Source organism: Parasteatoda tepidariorum, chromosome 2 (genome assembly GCF_982258835.1).
Source record: "Parasteatoda tepidariorum strain Cologne lab strain chromosome 2, Ptep-v5.0, whole genome shotgun sequence".
Taxonomy (NCBI): Eukaryota; Metazoa; Arthropoda; class Arachnida; order Araneae; family Theridiidae; genus Parasteatoda; species Parasteatoda tepidariorum.
Window position 1 is genome coordinate 4,754,824 of NC_141756.1, and position 22,885 is coordinate 4,777,708.

Sequence of the window (22,885 nt, forward strand, 5' to 3'; positions counted from 1 at the left end):
ATTAATTATAAAGTTTGAATTATTCTGTGTAGCATTATTACCTTACGCACATCCCGTTCAGGCCAGTCCAAGGTAACTGACAAATCAAATGTACTACTGTACTTAAATAAGAAAGCGCCGTGAAATACATCTCACTATCCAATATTTGCGCTTTATTTTCTTATTTTGTTATCTGGCAAACTTGTTGCAAAAATATTTCGAATCATTTTTGAAAGATGCCAATAAGTGGAAGTTCATTTGAATTTGATACACGCTTTATATGTTACATTTTGTGTTTTATTCTCTATTTTTTCCAGAATTTTTATTTTCTCCCTTTTTTGTATGTTTTGTTTTGTATTTATTTACTTTGTATTACTTTGTTTAATATCTTCTTTTTTCGTTTCAATTTCTTGGTGTTCCTCTCACTATTGTATTGACATATTTTGCTTTGGCTACATGAACACAATATTAGAAAGCACTTTTTTTCGGATATTATCGTGTGAGCTGATAACGAGATTATATCTTTTGCTTATTTTGTTTGGCCGGCTTCTTAATTTTCTTTTAAATTTTTAAATATTTTTTATAAAAAACGTTTTTTAATTTTTTTTTTTAAATATTTATATTTTTTCCCTGTTTCCTTTGTATTCTTAACTTGTTTTAGGGTTCCTATATACTTTCAGCTTATGCGTAGTAAATATAACTTATTATTACTTTTCTTAATTTCGTTAATTTCTCTATTTTGCCTTGTATTATTTCGGCAAAATGACTTATTTTAAACACTCCTTTATAATGTGTTCTACTTCCTTTTTAAATAAAAGTCATAATTATATGATTTTATGCATATCACATAGACTAAACATTTTGTAAAAATAATTTAAATTCCGGTAGAAAGGAAATTCGAGTTCAGTATAGACGAACTATCAATTCCTCAGCTGTTCACAATAAACATTTGAAATAACATTAAATCATCAGTTCGAACGGAAACACTAAAAACATTCATTATAACCGGGTGTTCACTTATAGACCGGCTTTATTATAGCGGGGTTAGATTACATTTCTAAGAAATAAAAGAATCTAGAGAAAATACTTAAAACAGAAGAATAAATAAACAATTTTTATCGTTCTAGATCGCAAATTCTCAACCATTTTTTCCCGCTAAGGGATCGTTTGAATCTTTCGGTTGGACCCTTTATGGCACTTTTCAACGAAATAGCGTTTATAGAACGTTGTAAAATATTAAGTAACGTTCCAATATTACTGTGTTAAAATGAAGAAAAAAATATTTTATATCTGTCTAGAAAAAGTTGGGTTAAAAAGAAAAAAAATCGTATTCGAATCATTCAAAGAAATCAATAGTGAAAAAATAGAATTGGCATAGTTTCAAGTTTTTGACGCTTTTATCAAATGCAATATTCTCAACAAAAAAATTCTTGTTCCAGAAGAGTTGTTTTGAATTACTTTATAAACTTCTGAAAAAAATCATAGATAAACTAAGAATACATCTTCTGAATTCGATAAACAGTCCAACTTAGGTATGCAATAAACTGCTTGTAATCGATTCGTTCTCCTGTTAAACGTGAACAGCGATTCCAGAAAAAAAATTTTTTTTTAAACTTTAAATACAGTTAGAAGATAAGAATATAGTAACAGAATAAGAATATAGTAACTGATGAGTCGATATTAAATAGTTAAATATTGGGAATCGTGTGAAGAAAAGTTATTGCTGAAAGAGAACCCAGGATGAGAGTCCTTCAAAGTTTATTGATCATGAATGGCGGGAAACCCTTTGAGATCAATGTTTGAAACAATGATTGAATCTCTGAATTTTTCAACAATTCTTCGAATTCTAGGAAAATTTCAATAAGTCGAACTTTTGGCGAAGCAGATTGTTGTTTGGAGATAAATGCTGCCACATTTACTATTGCATATTATGTAAAACAAAACTAACTAACCTCTAGTTTTATTGGACTGAGTATATGTTTATTTCGTTCTCTTTTATCGTATCTAAAATATAATTTTTCTTTTAGAAAACAAAATAAATGTTTCATTTTGCTAAATGTATTACTTCTGAAACATGAATTAGTCTTCAAGAACTTTACCTGATCTGTTTGACAGTATTTCATGACATTTATAATTCCAGATTTCACTTCATCGCGGTCATGTTGAACATGTTTTGTTTTCTAAATAAAATTTTCCATTTATTGTTAACGTCTGTTAAATGAATTTAATAAACGTATTATGATTATTTGTTAAATATACGCCTTCTTGTGACGTAATTTTGAACTGGTGTTTTATCAGCCGACCGAAATCCTATTACTTCAGTACCTCCAACACAATTTTTTTTATAACTTTCTGAACATTAGTTTCGGCTACAGACAAACTTGAAATGGGACCGTTAAATTATAGATACAACAATATCTGACATCATTACAAGATCAATTTCGAATTTAGAGATTAAGTACTTAGATTGCGCGTGCATAACTAATCCTAAAAAATCTAATAAATGATTTTGAAACTGAAACCAATTCTATGCTTTTTCAAATATAAAAATATATCGATAATGGATTATTAAAATTATATCTCTTAAGCCATGAATCATTAAACAAAAGAAATTTCCGTATAAACGTACTTCTTCAACTCCATGCAAATTTCAACTTTTAAATGACTTTATGAATGAAAACGTTAGATAAGATCAGCGTAAACATTGTCACCCAAAAGCTTACATTTAGGATTACATGGATCACTGATGCATATCAAAGATAAACGAAAGAAAAACTTAAATGTCGTTCTTGGGCAATTCCGTAGAACAAAACATGCGCCTGTACACGCGACCTTCGTTGGATGGCCTTATGTTGCCATTCTGGAAGAGCGGATATTGTCGATTATCCGGTTTGCGTGAAATGTTTATATTCAGAATGCCGCGATGGCATCACCAACCACCTTTTGTTGGATGAAATGTAGCTGAAAGTGTAAATCTTTTTAATGAACGTCGGCAAGAAGTCGTGATTCTTAATCGACAGTATGTTATCAATGGACACCTTGAAATTGAGTATTGTCTGGCAGTTAGGGAGGAAAGTCCTCACTTATTTATAGTCTGCCATGATGTAATGTCTCTTTGTTTTGAATCGTATAAGTGACGGCTTTTGAAAACAAAACAACATTTGATGTCAATGCTTCATTGATTTATTTCGCCTTAAATCTAATTTATGATGCATAAATGAGACATAAATATATTTTTATTTATTTTATATTGCTTCTCAAAATACCACACTTTATTTAATTTTAAATACTATTATAAAGCCAGTTCGCACCTATTTTAAAAGAAACACTATAATACGTTTAAAAAAGAATTGACTTCTTCTATGATCTGAGAAAGTATCTGAAATGCATAAGAAAAGCTTCAACAAAAATTTTAGAAATTTTAAATATTTTGTTCCAATTTGTTTGAACTTTTAAAGGTACGCAGTGAAACCTTAATATCGTGCAGTTTAATCCTTTTTAAACTTGATTGCGCAAAACAATTGCTCAGTTAGAATGGAAAAACAGTCCAATTTAAAACCTTATAAAGATTGCAAAAAATTTACTTGGCATTTGATTCCAGTTATCCTTATTATGGTTCAATGTCGAACCGATTTTAATATTATGAGTGTTAATACTATGAGATTCTGAGAGTGTAAATATTTTTCAATTCTATGATTCAATTTGAACGGGAACAGAATTTAAAATCTTATTAAAGTTTCAGTTCACGTGTCAAAGGTGAACCGAGTTTTCTCAGCCTGAGCATGTATGATATATTGGTTCAACTTGACCACAAGTACAATTCAGTTTAACGTTTTATTCAGGTTGCAGTAAATTTGCCGGTTATTATGGTTCAAGCTAACGATATAATGGTTCAAAGTTAAACCATTTTTCTCAGTGTATGTAATTGAACACATGTGAACTACGACTAAATTTTAATATTTAGTTAGTGTTCTTCAATTAATGAATAAATTCTTATTTTCTAGGTCCTGATACAAAAAACATACCGAACACACATATCTACTATGAACCGACCGAAGAATTCGAATGGGACGCTACAGCAGCCCTGCTCGATGAAAACGACGCCGCTGGCGAAATTATAGTCCATAGACTTCCAACAAGTCCAGATTCTAAATCAAATTCCGATGACTTGGCCTTGAGTGAATCGCAAAAAGAAAGTCCACCAGCCCTGGACACTCAGTCGTCGGAAACCACCACGAACGAGAATTCAAACGGCACTAGAGATAAAGAAAAGGAACGAGCTTACACTGAAGAAGAGTTCACGTCCGCCATCTTGGCACGATCGCATCAAGAAGCGGAACAAACTCATTCTTCGTCAACTATTCCAAGTCTTTCCGATGTTGTTGAAGAAGTGAACGAAGGAAACGGTGAAGAGGTTGATATGGCCGATTCTGGCGTAGCATCCATGGTGAGGGACTCTTTGGTGGTAAATAGTTGCCAGTCCTTGAATAATCGCACCGACGGACGAGAGGACTGCGATTGTGAGAGAAGGTGTTCCAATCCGAAGCATTTAGCTGACTGTAAAAATAGTGATTACGCAGTTTCTCCAGTTTTGGAACGCAGAAATAAAGGAGTTTTGGGTAGACTAAGGAATTTTGCTGTAAGTACTGTAGTATGTTAATTTATCTTAGATTGTTTGCAATGTGGCTTCAACAAACATTAACACAGCTCACTGAAAATTATTCTTTGGTTTGAATTCGATGGGATTTTCTAACTTGTAACTAAAATAATGTAATTTATCTTATATTGTTTATAATGTGGCTTCATCAAACATTAACACAACTTGCTAAAATTCATCCTATGTTTTGAATTCAATAGGATTTTCAACTTTTAACTAAAATAATGCTATTTTTCTTAAATAGTTATGTGGCTGTATCAAAAATTCATACTGTTCACTGAAAATCATTCTTTGGTTTGAATTGGATGGAATTTTCCTAACTTTAACTAAGAGACTAACCGGACCATGGTTTTATGCACTTATAACAGATTTATGAAACAATATTCTTACGTTACATTTTGTATTAAAAAGGGGGGCATAGTATAAAAATCGCGTGAGAAATTTGCTCATTACTTCCTCTGAGGTGTTTCTTTAAAAGCCAGAGAATCCGGAAATCTGAAAGTAACAAAGCATTTGTCAAAATATTTAAATTAATTAAACTGCTGTGAAATTCATAACTAACAATAATTCCAAAAAAAATTATATCATATTTTATTACCATCGATAAATACACCACCTACATAAATAGATTAAGAAAACTAAACTATATCGAATTAGCTGTAGATAAAGACGGAAACCATGAATTTACTCTTATTATCTAATTTTTTTTAAATTTTCACTGTCTATAGATAGGTAGGGAGTGAAAACTGAGTATCATTTGATGTTTTAAGAAACACCACATCAATCCTTCTATATATGTATTGGTAACATAATTCAATAAAAGTAGTATATGGGGGGGGCTAGAGGACACTTTTGCCCTTCCCTATATACTACTATTGATTTCCTATTTTTATATTAAAAAAAATTAAAATAGGCCTATATTTTACATTTTTATATGAAATATCAGTATATTTAAAAATTCTTATTTTTATATTAATAATTTTTATTTTATTAAAACCTTATTGAAAATATCGTTTTTTATTTTACATGTAATTCATAATCGTAATATTTATTTTTACCTTTAAAATCAAAAATATATTTTCCACTATTAATTTTTCTTATAGCTTTATCAGATAATTCACCATGACATTTCGAGAGATAAAAATCTTTCTCATCATTGTCTACTTCTAATCTAGCTATAATAGAGTCACCGTATTTTGTATTTATTTTTCTCAGTGATATTAAATTATATTTACCTATCTCGAGTTCATTTAATTTGTATGTTTCAGGAAATCGTTTGAGGTCATTAAATTCTTCCATTTATTTAGAAACATTTTTTGTAATATAATTTCTGTAATACATACACTTGTATAACGAACATTTTACTACCTATAAATGGAAAGTATTGAAAAAGAGAGAAATAAAAAGTTGTTAGAGCAATTAAAAAATGATTTAAGATTAGTTAAACTACAATCAGAAATTAGGAAAAATAATGAAATAAAATTAGAAGAAGATATAGGAATACAAAAATCATTAGCCGATTTTCACGAACCTGTACTTCATCAAATGGAAAAACTAGAAACTTCTAGACAACAAAACTTGCTAGGTATAAAAGATGCTGTTGATAATTTATCTTTCACTATGAATGAGACCTATAGATCTTTACCTCAGATAGAGAATCAGTCAGAGGAAGATTATACTGAAGATGTAGGAAGTATGTTTTTAAAAATAGATATAGACAAAAATTTAGATAAAGAATTATTAGAAGAATTAGAATTTGAATTACCTTCAATAATGTGGAATAAAACTGATGAAGATATTGAAGAAGTTATTAAAAGGGCAAAAGCAAAAAGAGATCAATTTAAAAGAGAAAAAGGAAATGAAACCAAAAATAGAAATTTAACAAACAACAAAGATGAGTATCAGAAAAGGATTGATAATGCTGATTATAAAATGAATATGATGAAAAGATATTTAGAAGCTTTATCAGCTATTAAACAAGGTAGACATTACACAGGAAAAGGTTTAGAAGATAAACTGACCATCTTAGTTGATCTGACAGATAAAATTTGTAAAGGTTCTAAAAGTAAAAAATTGTATAATAAAACTGTAGATTTGTTGGATTTACTTTTAAGAGAGGGAACTATGACAAACGATCAGGTAAAGGAATACTATGGAAAATTTCTTAGTATATAAATGAGTAATTATATTGTAAAAAAAGTATACTTGAGCGACAGTCAGATTTCTAAATTGAAATCAGCTTATAAAAATGGTGAAGAACTTAGTTTACAAATAGATAAAAGTAAAACACCCAATTTTGATTTACATTTAACAGCTACACAAATTAACCAAATTGATAAAGGTAAAAGAATTAAAATATCAAAGACTCAACTGAAAAAGAATGGAGGGTTTTTACCATTTTTAGTACCTTTACTTTCTACTTTAGCATTAGGAGCAGCTAGTGGAGCAGCTGGTTGGGGTACTAAAAAAGTATTGGACAAAATTTCTGGATCAGGTAAAAAAAAAAAAACTTGTGGAAAGGGAGTCTATCAGCCATGGGAATATCCAACAAAATGATTGAAAACAATATGAAAAATGAAAAAGGATTTAGAGGTATATTTACTATAGATATGTTACCTAAAAAGATAAGAAAATTTGAAAACGGAATTATAAATTTAGATGTATCTACAGGTCCTGGAACTCATTGGGTTTGTTATTATAATGATCCAAAATATAATTTTGTTGAATATTTTGATCCTTTTGGAGAATATAAATATAACAATAGAATAATAAAAAATGATTTTCTTCCTCAAAACATACTAAGTTATTTAAATACTTCTGGAAAAGAAATTAGATATAACGATAGTTTTTTACAAAGTCCGAGTTCTGTAAGATGTGGTTTCTATTGTATGAAATATATAACTGAAAGAAATAAAAATAAATCTCCTATTGAAGTTTTATATTCATTTACTCAAGAACCTAGTAAATTAAATGAAAAAATTGTTCTTTATAAATGAAGTATATTATATTAGATTCGAAAAACGTAGATAAATCTGAAGATTTCACCATTGAGTATTCGAGACCTTTTCATTTTACAGAGATAGCTCTTCAGTCTTTTTCAATGTATATTTCATGGAATAATATTACGGAGAAAAACAATAAATTTTCATATTTTGATGGAGTCAAATGGACAGATTTCATTATTCCTCATGGTCATTACAATATAAGAGGTTTGAATCGTTATATGGTAAAATATTTTGGAAATGATTCACCTATATTATTTGGAATAATAGAAGAAAGACAAAGGTTTAGTATTAAACTCGAGAAGAATTATAAAATTGATTTATCTAAAAGTGAATTGTACAAAATTTTAGGCTTTGAACCTAAAATATATGAAGAGGAAGAGCAAGAAGGTAAATTTATTGCGGATATAGCTAATGGTAATGATAATATTTATATTCACTGTGATATAGTGGATGGTGCTTATATAAATCAGTTTCAATCTCAAGTTATTTATTCTTTTACATCATCAAATCCTCCTGGAAGTTTATATGCTAAAGAATTTGATAAACTAATATTTTTTCCGGTTAAATCTGATTCTATTAATCGAATTAGAATGAGAATTACAAATCATAGAGGTGAACTAATTGATTTAAATAAACAAGAAGTACAGTACAAATTTATTGCTAAATAAATGAATAAACAAAGATTGTACAGAAAGAGTAAAAAAATACAAGGAAGAGGCTTCTTTTCAGACTTTATAAGTCCTATTGTAGAAGATAAATCTAAGGAATTTGTGAGAGAAAAATTGAATGAAATATTTTCTAAAAATAAAAAACATGGTACTGGATTGAAATTTTTTATTCCTAAATAAATGGATAAAATTTACGATTTGAAAGACACTAGTTATTATTATAATAACGACGTCGAAAGTTTTGAATATAGAGAATTAAAAAGTGAAAATAGAAATAATATTCATGAAAATGCTACATATAATTTCTTTATCAATGATACAAATGCTAATATTTTATATTCTGCGGGATATCTACAACAAGAATTAAAAATTGTAAAAGGAGATGGAGGTGTAATAAGTAATGAAAATGTTACTCTAGTGAATGGAGGAGGTCTCATTAATTCAAACAGGTTGATTATAGGAAATACTGAAGTTGAATCCACTATAAATTATAAAGCCATTATGAATCAAGTATTAGGGATGATACACTTCACCCCTGATTATTCAACATCGGAAGCTACTAACATGTTCTTTTATGTAGATACAACTGATTCTGTAGATAGAAACAATTTCAAATATAATGGAAATCTGATAGATACTACCAAAATAACTGATTTTTTTAAAAACCTTAAACTAAATGAAAGTTTTAATGAAGGATTTTCAAAAAGATGTAAATTTACTAAAAATAGTCAAACAGTAAAAATATGGATTCCTTTAAAGTATATATTTGATTTCTTTAACGAATATAAAAAAGTAATGACAGGTTTCCAAGTTAAAATAGAAATTCAAAGAAATGATAGTAAAAATATGTTGTATACAGATATTCAAAATCCAGATTTTAAGGTTCTTGTTGAAGATTTATCACTTTGGTTACCTTATGTTAGATTTAAAAATTCAGCATCTGTAAAATTCAATGAATTAAAATTATCAAATACTCCTATAGAAATAAATTGGGATCATTATAACATTATCAAATCAAATGTATTTTATAAAAATTCCAGTGGGTCTTATTCTATTCCTGCTACATCTGATGAAGTTTTGAGTTTATATGTCATTCCTCAATATGATGAAAGAAATGAAAACATGAATCAAAATAATATGATGTTTGATCACTTGGATATGATAGAATGTTGGTTAATGATTAATAACATTAAAGTTCCCACTGTAAGTTATATGATGGACTTTAATAAAAATGATTATAATCGATTATATTATGCTCTTTTAGAATCAGGAATGAATAATATAAATTCTGAAACTGGTTGTATGATAAACTATTCAAATTTCAGTAAGTATCCTATAATTTGTTTCAACTTGGCAAACCATGAAAATTATACGAACTTGAGTAATTTAATGATTGAATTCAATTGGAGATTGAGAAATAATACTACTAAAAATTATGTTTTTTACTTTATTTTGAAAGAAAGAAACAAATGCTCCTTGAATATGTCAACTCAGGATATAAAAATGATTAAAACTCTGAAAACATAAAGGATTTTTTCTATTTTAATAAATGGCTGCTTATTATCCACTTTACGACAATGAAATAAAAGAAGGACCTTTAGGACCACCAGGTGTAGGATTTAAATTAACGAATGATGGTAATTATGATATGGAAAGTAAACTATTAAAAAATGTTTTACATCCTCAGGAAGATAATGATTCTTCAACTAAAAAATATGTAGATGATTTAAAAAATAAGTGTTTGATTCGTAATAACGGTTATTTTAATGCTAGAAATAAATGTATTAGAAATATAGCTACTCCTCTAGAGGACAATGATGCTTCAACTAAAAAATATGTCGATGACAAAAGTTTAATACATGATGAAAATAATTTTGATGCTAAAAATAAAATCATATCAAATGTAAAAGAACCTGAAAAAGAAGGCGATGTGGTTACCAAAAAACATCTTGATTATTATTGTATACTGTGGGATAAAATTAATAGAAGTTATTATGCTCACAACGAAAGAATATCGAGTGTAAAATGGCCCATAAATGATACTGACGTTGCTAATAAATATTACGTTGATAATAAAACTTTTTGCGCTACCACAGATAGACTTGTTCAGTTTACAGGTGTGGGTTACAAGACTTTTGAATTCAACGAAACTACTTCAAAACTTTTAGATTCAAACTTAAAATTATCACAAAACATGTATATGAAAATTACAATTTTTTTAGCCTGTGACAAAATGAATGAAAAGCCAAAAATACGTTTAGAAAAAGTGAAAGAAGTACTTCTTGATAAAGAGATAAATGTTAATGAAGATTCAATAACTATGTTTGCGTATGGAAAGTTAAATGAAGTTTTAACATTATCAGTGCTAACAGGAGGAGGCTGTAAATTAAAGCCTTATTTACATATTGAAAAGATAAATTTTTCTTCTTAATAAATGGCCAATGAAATTAATTGGAACGACTTTTCTAGAAAGAAACTTTCAGAAGATGTAATTATAAGTTTAGCAGATTATTTAAAATGGGAATATGTGTTTCAATTTTCTGAATTATCTGAAGTTTTAATCGAACGATATGTGCAGCCAAATGATTGGTATATTATTTCTCAATATCAAAAACTCAATGAACCTTTTATTGAAAAACATGCCTCTGATGTAGATTGGGAAAAAATATGTAGATACCAAACCTTATCTATCCGTTTTATTGAGAGACATTTAGATAAAGTGACTTGGTATGAAATATCAAGATTCCAAAAATTGGATTTAAGATTTATAGAAAATTATTATGACCGTTTAAATATGAATGTTGTATCTAGATATCAAAAATTATCAATGGACCTTATAAGAAAATTTCAAGATTATGTAAATTGGGATTATATTATACAATATCAAGATATTGATAAAGACTTTGTAATAGAATTTGTTTCTAAAATAGATTTCTGTCTTTTAATAAAAAATAAAAGTAATATATTACCAGAAGAATTTTATAATTCAAACAAAGAAAAGATAGTTTGTATACTTCTTGCTGAAATTTGTCATAATACACGAGTACCGCTATATGAACCATTAAAAGAATAAATTATTTAAAAAAAAATATTTTTATTTTAATAATAGTTTTTACTCGTAGTAGATTATTTTTTACTCGTAGTAGATTATTTTTTAATTAATAAATGTATTCTAAAATTGTAATTAAAGACTATAATGAACCAGATGAATTTAAAGATCCAAATCAACATCCTCTATTGCCTATACATCCCTTTAGATTAATCATAAATGGTTCTTCCAACAGTGGAAAATCAAACTTATTAATCAATTTAATTTATGACTATTTACACTTTGATAGACTTTACATGTGTACAAAAGACATATTTGAATCTAAGTATGAAAAATTACAAGAAAAATACATTCAATTTACAGATGTAGAATTAGAAGATATTCAAAAATGTAAAGGTTTAAAGAATAAAAAAGAAGTTTTGAAAGAATATAAAAAATTTAAAAAAGATCAAGTTTTGTTTTCTTCCAAACTAGAGGATTTTATTACCGTAGATGACTTGGATTCTTCCTATATGAATTTAGTTGTATTTGATGATTGTATATGTGAAAAAGATCAACAATCTATAGAAGAATTTTTTATACGAGGAAGAAAGAAAAATACATCCCTTATCTATATAAGTCAGTACTATTATAAAATACCTATAACCATCAGAAGTAACAGCAATTATTTTATATTTTTCGATATGAAACAAAAAGAAATTAAACAAATAATACGAGAAATAGATGGTCAATTAACAAAAGAAGAATTTAATAAAATGTATAAGAACTGTATCAAAAAACCATATGATTTTTTAGTTTTAGATTTAGTCAATCCTAATATGAGGTACCGAAATAAAGAATTTATGTAATGGAAGAATATTTAGAGAAAAGAATTTTTATTCACAGAAAAAGTTATAATTTCTATCAAAAGATTAGTATCGCACTATCTATGAGTAAGTTTTTATTTAGCGCATCTGGCTTATCTGGTTTTATTTTAATCCCTTTATCAGCTTTGAGTTTAGGAGCTGGTGTTATTGAAGTGGTTGACAGATCTTTAAATATATCCGAAAGAAAAGAAGAATATAAATATACTTACAAATTTTATAAACAACTACTGAATTTGTTTAAAGCTAATACATTAACTGAAGAAGAAATTCATAAAAAAGAGGCTGATTTTATTCAAAGTTTGAAATATTTTCCTTTAGAGAAATACGTTAAAAAAACTCAATTGAATGGCTATAAATATATATAATTTTTATTGCCTATAAATGACGTGTAAAAGTAATATATTCAAAGTTGGAAAATTAAGTAAAGACGGAAAGTTCAAATTTTGTTGTAAAGAATGTGGTCAAAAAGGATCTGGCTTTATCAATTCAACAATTAATAATTTACCCTTTGAAATGCATTTACCAGGACATCAATTTACAGGACCTGGAACACAATTATTACATGGAAAGAAAAGATTAAACGATGATTTAACATATAAAGAATGGAGTAAGCCCATTAACAGAGTAGATGAAATAGCATATAAACATGATGTTTGTTACCTTAAAAATAAAGATACTAAAACTAGAAATGATGTATGTGATAAAAATATGATAGAAGAGTTAAATACAATTCCAAATCCTACAATCAGGGAAAGAATAGAAAGAGGAATTGTTAAACCTATTATCAAAGCCAAAAGAACATTTGGTATGGGTATGATTTATTGTTTAAAATGTAAAAATTTTACTAATACTAAAGATGTTTATGAAGAAACTTCTAAAAATGGAAGATTGATGAGGAAAGGTATATGTGAAGTTTGTGGATCTAAAAAAAGTACTTTTTTAAAGAAAACGGGGTCATAAAAACAGTTTATTATGATCCCGAAAAAGGTTATTGTGGTATCAATGAATTAAAAAGAAAAACAGGTTTATCTCAAAAACAAATTACAGATTTTTTACATGAACAAGATGTTTATACTAGATATAAACCAATTATTCGTAAATTTAGAAGAAGGAGATGTTATGTTTCACATATTGATGATCAATGGCAAGCCGATTTATTATTTATAAAACCATTTAGTAAATATAATAGTGGAGTTAATTATATTTTAACTGTTATTGATATGTTTAGTAAATATACTTGGGCTATTCCAATAAAAAGAAAAACAGGCGAAGAAGTATCAAATGCTTTCAAGTTAATATTTAAAGAACGAATTCCAGAGAAACTACAAACGGATAAAGGTACGGAATTTATTAATAAAGATACTCAAAAATTATTCAAAGATAATAATATTCATTGGTTTACTACTGAAAATGTTGAAATAAAATGTTCTATTGTTGAAAGATTTAATCAAACAATTAATGGAAAAATAAGAAAATATATGGCAGCAAATAATACAAATAAATACTTAGAAGTACTAGATAAATTAGTTTGTAATTATAATAATTCTTATCATCGATCTATTAAAATGACACCCTCACAAGCCAGTCGGACAGAAAATGAAAGTATCGTATACAATAATTTATTTTCTAATAAAGAAATAAAGAAACCAAAGTTTAAAATAGGCGATAAAGTTAGAATTTCAAAATATAAAGAAACATTTACCAGAGGTTATCATCCTACATTTACAGAAGAAATTTTTATAATATCTGAAATATTGAAAACAGATCCTATAACTTATAGAGTGAAAGATTTAAATGGTGAAGAAATTAAAGGAACTTATTATGAAAAAGAATTAGTAAAATATAATAAGAAAAATGAAACATATAAGATTGAGAAAATAATAAAAAGAAAAGATAATAAGTTATTCGTAAAATGGCTAGGTTACCCTGAAGAATTTAATAGTTGGATAGATGAAAAAAATATTATGCTAATTTAGGAATCATTTTTAAATCTTTCAATATCATAATCTTTTAATTTTAAATTATTAAATTTAGTATAATATTTTCTTTTATTCTGTTAAATAAATTAATAGCATTCGGATTATATTGAATTTCATGAGCTATTTTTATCTAAATTTTAAATCTCGTGTAGTTTTATTATATAAACCTCTAATAACATAATAATGATAATCAGAATCATTTTTATTCTTTTCTATTATTGTAAACATTGTTTTTCATTTTTTATTTTTAAGTCATTCATTTTAATTTTTATTATATCTAATTTCTTTTGAAGTTTATCATTATCATTAAATTTATTAGCATAATAATTAATTACTACATCGTTTACTTTTTTAGAAAATTCAGGTGAAATCCAACATTGTAATTAAATCCCATTATATTTTAATTCTTCTACCTTTAATTTCATAAAATAATGAATATAAAATTAACTCTTTAGATTCTTTATTTTCTTACCACTTTTTATTATTAATTTAAAATCTCCAAACAATCCATAATAATAACTATCTTTAATTTGCTCATCTTTTAAAGAAGTCATTTTATTACGAAACATTTTTAAATTAATTTTATTATCTATATCCATTTATAATCTCTAATTTCATATGTTATTTTTTCAATTATTAATGTAAAATTTTATCAGTAAATATCTTTTAAAGAAGAACCAGTAGTTTCAGTAAGAATATCCTGCACAACTTTGATCTACCATTTTTTTCGTAACTAAAGAGCTTATAAAGAAGATTATTATCAGATAAAAAAATCACACCACTCTCCGGTCAGAATCCCACGAAGCGGTCAATTTTTATCGCAAAGTGGCATGAAAAAAGTTTCTTCGATTTTCCTCCCGCTGATAAGGTCAGAGAGGAAAGTGTTTTAATTATTATTATGTAAATAAATGGAAAGTCATTATTTCGAAATATTTAATCAGATTAAAAGGAATAGCCATTCAAATTTAAAAATTACATTTGATAAGGAGGAAGAAAAATATTATTATGATACGAAAGACTTTGACCAATATTTAAAACAGAGATACAATTCGAGAATTAGTTTTTTTAAAAAGTTAAAAAGAAAATTGAACTTGATTTTTACAGTTGAAGCAGATGAAATGTTTTTAAACTTTTTAGATTATATGTATTTTAAAAAGAGTTTAAATTATAAATATTTTATGAAAAAGATATGTGATTATTATAATATTCCTAATAATATTAAGTTAGGTAGTCCGAAAAAACAAAACATTTATGATGAAATTTGGAATTCGTTTCTTAAAGAGACAGAAAAGTATTTATAAAAACTCCATTTAATAAATGGAAGATAAATTTTGTTGCGATTGTAAGACTTTGAAATCAGCTGACGAATTTTACAAATATAAAAAATATTTATTTAAAAGATGTATAGATTGTGATCTTAAAAGAAAATATATATATTATGAATGCGATTGTGGCAAAAATTATACTTATTCGCATAAACAAAGACATTTTAGAAGTAATTTTCATATAAAACGTATGAACTCCTTTTTATAAAAGTATTTATAAATTTTCTTCCTTATAAATGAGTAACATGACAAAGGAGTTCAAACACTTGAGTAATGTACTCTCAACTTTCAGTATTAAAAAACTAAGAGAATTGATAACTAAACTTAAAATTCCTGTCCTGACTGATAAGAGATTAAAATCAAATATTATTGAATCAGTAGTTTCTTATATCAAAAGTACAGGAAATTATAAATCTGTTTTATCAGATTATTTAGGATTGGATGTTTCTTATTATATGGAAAACAAAACTAAACTATTTAATAAATATCCTAAGTATAGAAATGAATTAAAAAAAGTTTTTGATTCTTATAATTTAAAATATAAAGATGGTAAATTTATACCTAAAGAAGAAAAAAATATAATAACTGAAACTAATTTAAATGCTTTGTATAGGCCTCAAAAAATAAAAGATAAGGTAAAAGTAGAGGTAAATCTTAAAAATTTCTTTAAACCAGATTATAAAATTATTGAATTCAGAGGTCAATATATTGAAAAATATAAAGTTTATAGAAAACAATATAGAGTGGCAGGATCTAAAATTTTACCTGAACAATATTATAATATTTTAAGAAATATATTTAAAAGGGCTATTGGAAATATTACAGGAAAAGTAGATGTAATTATACATAATCCTAAATTAAATGTACCTTTTCATGATAAAATGATGTCAACTAAAACTGCTTTTAATGAATACATTGATAAATTATCTAACCAAATTGAATATAAAGAACTCGATATAACAGAATGTATATTTGATTTTAATGTCATCGAATTACCTCATGGTGGTAGACACAAGGCTTTAAAAATGTATTCTGAAACAGATCCAGCAAAAAAGAAAAGTATTTGTCAAATAAAAAATGATGATAATATATGTTTGGCTAGATCAATTGTAACAGCTTTAGCTATCCAAAATCCTGAACTGTTAAGTGATAAATTATGTACTGAAAAATTATCAAGTAATGAAATAATTTATATTAAAAAAGGTCGTGTTTTACAAAAAACATTAGCTATAAAATTACATGATGTATGTAAAATTCCTTTAGAAGTGTGTAGTTTAGAAGAAGTTAAAATATTTGAAAAATGTTTAGACATTCAGATCAATATAGTTTGTAGAGAAAATGGTAATGAAATTATATATAATGGTGATTATAAATCAACATGTATTTTTATATATAAGAATAGAAATCATTTCGATGTCATTACATCAATGACAGGATTTTTAGGTAAGAATAATTATTGTAATTATTGTAAAGTGGGTTATAAACGTTCAAATCAACATAAATGCCCTTTAAAATGTGATAGGTGTTTTGTTGAAGAATCTAATTGTGAAGGAGAGGAAATATTTTGTAAAAAATGTAATCGGAAATTCTTAGGAGAAAATTGTTTTGATAATCATAACAAGAAAAATTCAGAAGGTTTTACTGTTTGCAAATTACTATGGAAATGTCTAAAATGTAAAAGAAATATTAATAGAAATGAAAGGAAAACAGAAGAACATATATGTGGTGAATATCGTTGTAATAATTGTTGGAAATGGGTTATGAAAGGTCATGAGTGTTTCATGAAAAATGAAAACAGTAAAGGAGGTGTATGTGAAGATAATTGTGTAAAAAATAAAAGTATTAAATTAGATTGGTGTAAGAAATGTAAAACAGGAAAATACTTATTTTTTGATGTTGAAACCAAGCAAGATACAGGAATTCATGAAGTGAATCTAGTTATATGTCATGATTTTCATGGAAACGAAACAGAATTTAAAAATGAAAACGATTTTTGTGAATGGTTATTTTGCGAGGAACACGAAGGATATACAGTTATAGCTCATTATGGAAAAGGATTTGATTTTCAATTTTTAGCTAAATATTGTTTCAAAAAGCATATTAAAGTATTTACAATTTACCAAGGAAATAAACTAACATATATGAATGCTGATGGTTACTATATAAGATTTATTGATTCTATTAATTTTACAATGTGTGCACTTAAAAAATTTCCTAAAGCATTTGGTTTAAATGAACTGGCCAAGGGTTATTTTCCTCATTTATTCAACAAACAAAAGAATCAAAATTATATTGGTAAATATCCAGATAAATATTACTATGGATATAATTATATGGTTGATGAAGACAGGAAAAAATTTGATAAATGGTATGATTCCATTAAACATGAAACTTTTGATTTCCAAAAGGAATTTATAAAATACTGTAGATCTGATGTAGATATTTTAAGAAAAGGTTGTTTAGAATTAAGAAGATTATTCTTAGTAACTGTGAATATAGATCCGTTTAAATATGTAACTTTAGCTGGTCTATGTATGGCCATTTACAGAGATAAATTCTTGAAAGAAAACACAATAGCTATTGATGAAATTGTCATTCAAAAAGATCAGTACAGTAAAAAATCAATAGCTTGGTTAGATTACATATCAAAAAAGGAAAATATTAATATACGCCATGCTTTGAATGGAGGAGAGAAAAAATTACAATTAGGTGAAAAATGTTATAAGGTAGATGGATTTTATAAAAATACAGTATTTCAATTTAATGGATGTTTCTGGCATGGATGTACCAAATGTTTCACTAGAACAAAAGTAAACACGGTTAATCAATTGCTCATGGAAGATTTATATAAACGAACTAAGAAGATCAATAAAAATATAATTGAAGCAGGTTATGAATTGGTAAATATCTGGGAGTGTGATTTTGATAATAATAAGGATATGAAAAATTACATGAAAAAAGAATGGAAGAGAGATTTTATAGAACCTTTAAATCCTAGAGATGCTTTTTATGGTGGAAGATGTGAACCTACCAAATTAAAATATGAAATGAAAAGTAATGAAAAAGGCAGATATATTGACGTATGTTCTTTATATCCTACTGTAAATTATTTTGATAACTATCCAGAAGGTCATCCAATCAAAATATTTAATCCTAAAAAATACGATGAAAATTGGTATGGATTAATAAAATGTAAAGTACTTCCACCTAGAAAATTATATCATCCAGTATTACCTTATAAAGCAGAAAAATTAATATTTTCATTATGTAGAACTTGTTCTGAAACAATAAAATGTAATCATTTCAAAACCACTTTAGAAAAGAAAAAATGTAAGAAGTGTTATGAGATAAGAAATTCTGAGTGTAAACACACTGATAACGAAAGATGTCTAATAGGAACGTGGACTACCGATGAGATCAGATTAGCTGTTAAAAAAGGATATAAAATATTGAATATATATGAGGTTTGGCATTTTGAAAATAAAACAAATGAATTGTTTAAAGAATATGTTAAAACGTTTTTAAAGATTAAACTAGAAACATGCGATAAATGGAAAAACAATTTTAAAAATGAAGAAGAATACAGACAAATAGTTAAAGAAAAATTAGATATAGAATTAGATAAAATTGAAGAAAATCCAGGTTTGAGATTCATAGCTAAAATATGTTTAAATTCTTTATGGGGTAAATTTGGTCAGAGAAATAACATGAAACAAACTGAATATGTGATGGAAATTGAAGATTTTTATAGAATTATTCTAAATGATACTATTAAAGATTTGAATATGAATTTTTTGAATGACGATTGTGTGGAAATGAGTTATAAAATGAAAGATATATTTGAAAAAAATAACTTCAATACTAATATATATATAGCTGCTTTTACAACTAGTTCTGCCAGAATTAGATTATATGAAATGTTAGATAAATTAGGAGATAAAGTACTTTATTATGATACAGATAGTGTAGTATATATAGACGACGGAACCAATAAAATTGAAACGGGATGCATGTTAGGAGAATGGACTGATGAATTGGGAAATGATAAATATATTACATCTTGGATAGCTGGAGCCTCTAAAGATTATGGGTATAAATTAAATGATAAATCTGTATATGGAAAAGTAAAAGGATTTAAAATGTCTTATCAGAGTGAAACCATATTAGACTTTGATAATAGGGCTAAAATAATAACAGGTGAAACAGATTATTTGGATGTAGAAATCAATCAGTTTAAAATCGAAAAAGATAGAAATATTTCAAGTATTAAAACAAATAAACGTTATACCTTTGGATACGATAAACGTAGACTTTTAGATAATTATGATACTGTACCTTTTGGCTTTTAAAAAAAATGTTTCTTAATAAATGGATAAGATTACAGTCATCCTAAACATTCAGGGATTTATTTTTCCCAGTCGTAAGATTTTAAGAGAGATAGGATGGGTTCATTTAAATTTACCAATCGGTGAATATATTGGCGTATTTACACCTAATTGTGAATTGAATGATCAAGAATTGAAGATTGTACGTAAATGTACTTCAGAAGTACACGGATTAAGATTTAATAGAAATAAGAATAGTTTATGGATAAATCATCAAGACGTAAAAAATTATATAAATAACCTATATCAACTATATGGTGGTACATTTGCTTATAAAGGAGGTATTTTAGAAAAAGAGATATTAGATGAATTGAATATACCATCTATTGACATTGATGTACCTAAATGTACTAAAATTTTAGGACCTGGATGTTCGTTATACAAGTGTATGTATTACAGAAATTATATTACAAAAAATGTTTCTAAATAAATGGAAGAATTTAATGACCTCAAACGATTTCCTGAAACATACAAATTAAATGAACTCGAGATAGGTAAATATAATTTAATATCACTGAGAAAAATAAATACAAAATACGGTGACTCTATTATAGCTAGATTAGAAGTAGACAATGATGAGAAAGATTTTTATCTCTCGAAATGTCATGGTGAATTATCTGATAAAGCTATAAGAAAAATTAATAGTGGAAAATATATTTTTGATTTTAAAGGTAAAAATAAATATTACGATTATGAATTACATGTAAAATAAAAAACGATATTTTCAATAAGGTTTTAATAAAATAAAAATTATTAATATAAAAATAAGAATTTTTAAATATACTGATATTTCATATAAAAATGTAAAATATAGGCCTATTTTAATTTTTTTTAATATAAAAATAGGAAATCAATAGTAGTATATAGGGAAGGGCAAAAGTGTCCTCTAGCCCCCCCCATATACTACTAATAAATATACACTTGTATGAAATCTCATAAAAAGTTTGCGTTTAAGAAATAAGCAGCAAACAAATGAATTTTAAGAAGTTATAATCTACGCGAGAAATCTTATTTACAATTGAATTGAAGCCAATTACATCAAAAATTTCTTTTGCAATAATTCGAAACAATAATTTTCACATGAAACCGGAAAAAACAAGTTGAATAAGGAAGAGGACAGAAATTCTGATAATAGAATGATTTCAAGACGAAACTGTAAATAATCAACTGCAATGATTATTCGGAAGGTTTCTTATTTACGGAGAATTATTGTAATCACTTACATGAAGGATATGGAGAAAATTATTTAGGTAAAATTACCCTACTGTATGGTTATGACATTTCTGGTAAAAAAAAAAAAATAACAATTCTGGTAATAAAAACAAAAATATACGGTATTTAAACCATTCATTTGGTAATTTTTCTGTTCATAAGGTAATCGTTTGCCGAAAGTTTCTGGTTTTCAAACTGCAAGTTTTATTACCACACCGTAATCGAATAAATGGTTTTTATCCCGTGTTCTATATTATCATGATAAAATTACCAAATTTTACTACATTTACCACATTCAATCACATATTATGAAACCGAAAAGAAACCTTATAATTACCTAGATTTAAGATTATTTTCGCCTTGAGACTACCTTCTATGAAAGGATTTTTTTACTCTTTAAAACCCTAAATCATCCTCGATTTAAGGTTTTTATACGAAGGTTTTCAAATGTTTTGGATTAGGGTTACGTGATTGTCACTGATCTCGTTTTAAGGTTGGAAGGTTTACACGTAAACCGCATAATAAACCTTTTAGGTTTACATTAAAAGGTTTTGCTGAGGGAAAATAAACTTTACCTTGCTATCTGGGAATAGTTTAATCAGGAAAGCAGTCCTAATTCTGGACCCCTTTGTTCTATACTGGAGGCATAACTATTTCCAAATATAATGAAACAAGGGAAATCACTGTGTTCTGAATGATTAGAAGCAGTTAAGACCAAGAGAGTAGAAGGGCTGGTTCACTCCTTTGAAGTATCTCTTGCCGCGCCGATCCTCCGACGTCACTCTAGTGACGTCACTTTGGCGCAAAGCTCGCACTTTTACTTCAAGAACGGAGCGTTTGGTCTAACTAGCTCTAACTAATATTGGATCATTTCTTTTTACGAGATATTCTAAGACATTTGTTATTTTCTATAATGACTTTCCTCAGTTTTTGCAGTGAATTTACAAGAATTTAAAACTATTATCGAAATGCCAGTTTGCGCGATTGCAACTTGCAAAAATTCTGATATAAAAACAAAAGGAAAAAGTATAATTTTTCGCGTGTTCCCTAAAGTAAATGAACAACTATGTAAAGAATGGATTCCGAAATGACACAGTTAATATAAAACCGCAATACGTTTATTCTGTCGTAAAGAACTTTTATAAAAATTCATTATCTAAATAGAAACCGCCTCGCTACTTCATAAAGAAAGGCAGGTGAAAAGAATTAAAAAATAGATAAAGTCAAAGAAAATTAAAATGTAAGTAAAAAGTATAAATGAAATATATAGTATATAGTTGAAATTCTCCTAATTTCATAACATATTTTTTAATGTAGTTATTCTAAATATTTATGATTTTTTAAAAAAATTATATTCTCTTCAATTTAAATATCTATATATTATATCATCGTAAATTTAAATGTCTATAAACAATTGTAAAATTTCTGATGTCATTATGAACCTAAATTATTATTTTGTTTCAGTAATTAGCGTTTAAGGTTGATGTTTCCTAATGATTAAGTATGAACAAATTGCTATTAACGACATATTTTAAAATCAGGGATTCTAAATTTAACTTAACTTATCTTTATAAAAGAATATGTAGATAAAAAAAGTGTCGATATATGCCTCCATTTTTCTTAATAGTTAAAGTTAAAACTGAACTTTTTAAAATAAAATATTTATCGTGTCATTTTCACCAACTAGCAAAACATTTTTATAAGTTTAAAATGGTATTTTTTTAATATAATAACCAGGAAAGTTTTTTTTGAACTATGTT

General features: G+C 26.6%; 1 protein-coding gene across 4 annotated transcripts in view; it reads left to right on the forward strand.

Moving 5' to 3' along the window:
• LOC107439224 (SAM and SH3 domain-containing protein 1) overlaps positions 1 to 22,885 on the forward strand; it is a 147,924-nt gene that overhangs the window by 80,651 nt on the left and 44,388 nt on the right. For all 4 annotated transcript variants that reach the window (XM_043044429.3, XM_043044430.3, XM_071177059.2 and 1 more), the window contains exon 3: positions 3,984 to 4,618. In XM_043044429.3, coding sequence (XP_042900363.2) covers positions 3,984 to 4,618 — 635 coding nt within the window. The remainder of the gene's footprint in view (positions 1 to 3,983; positions 4,619 to 22,885) is intronic.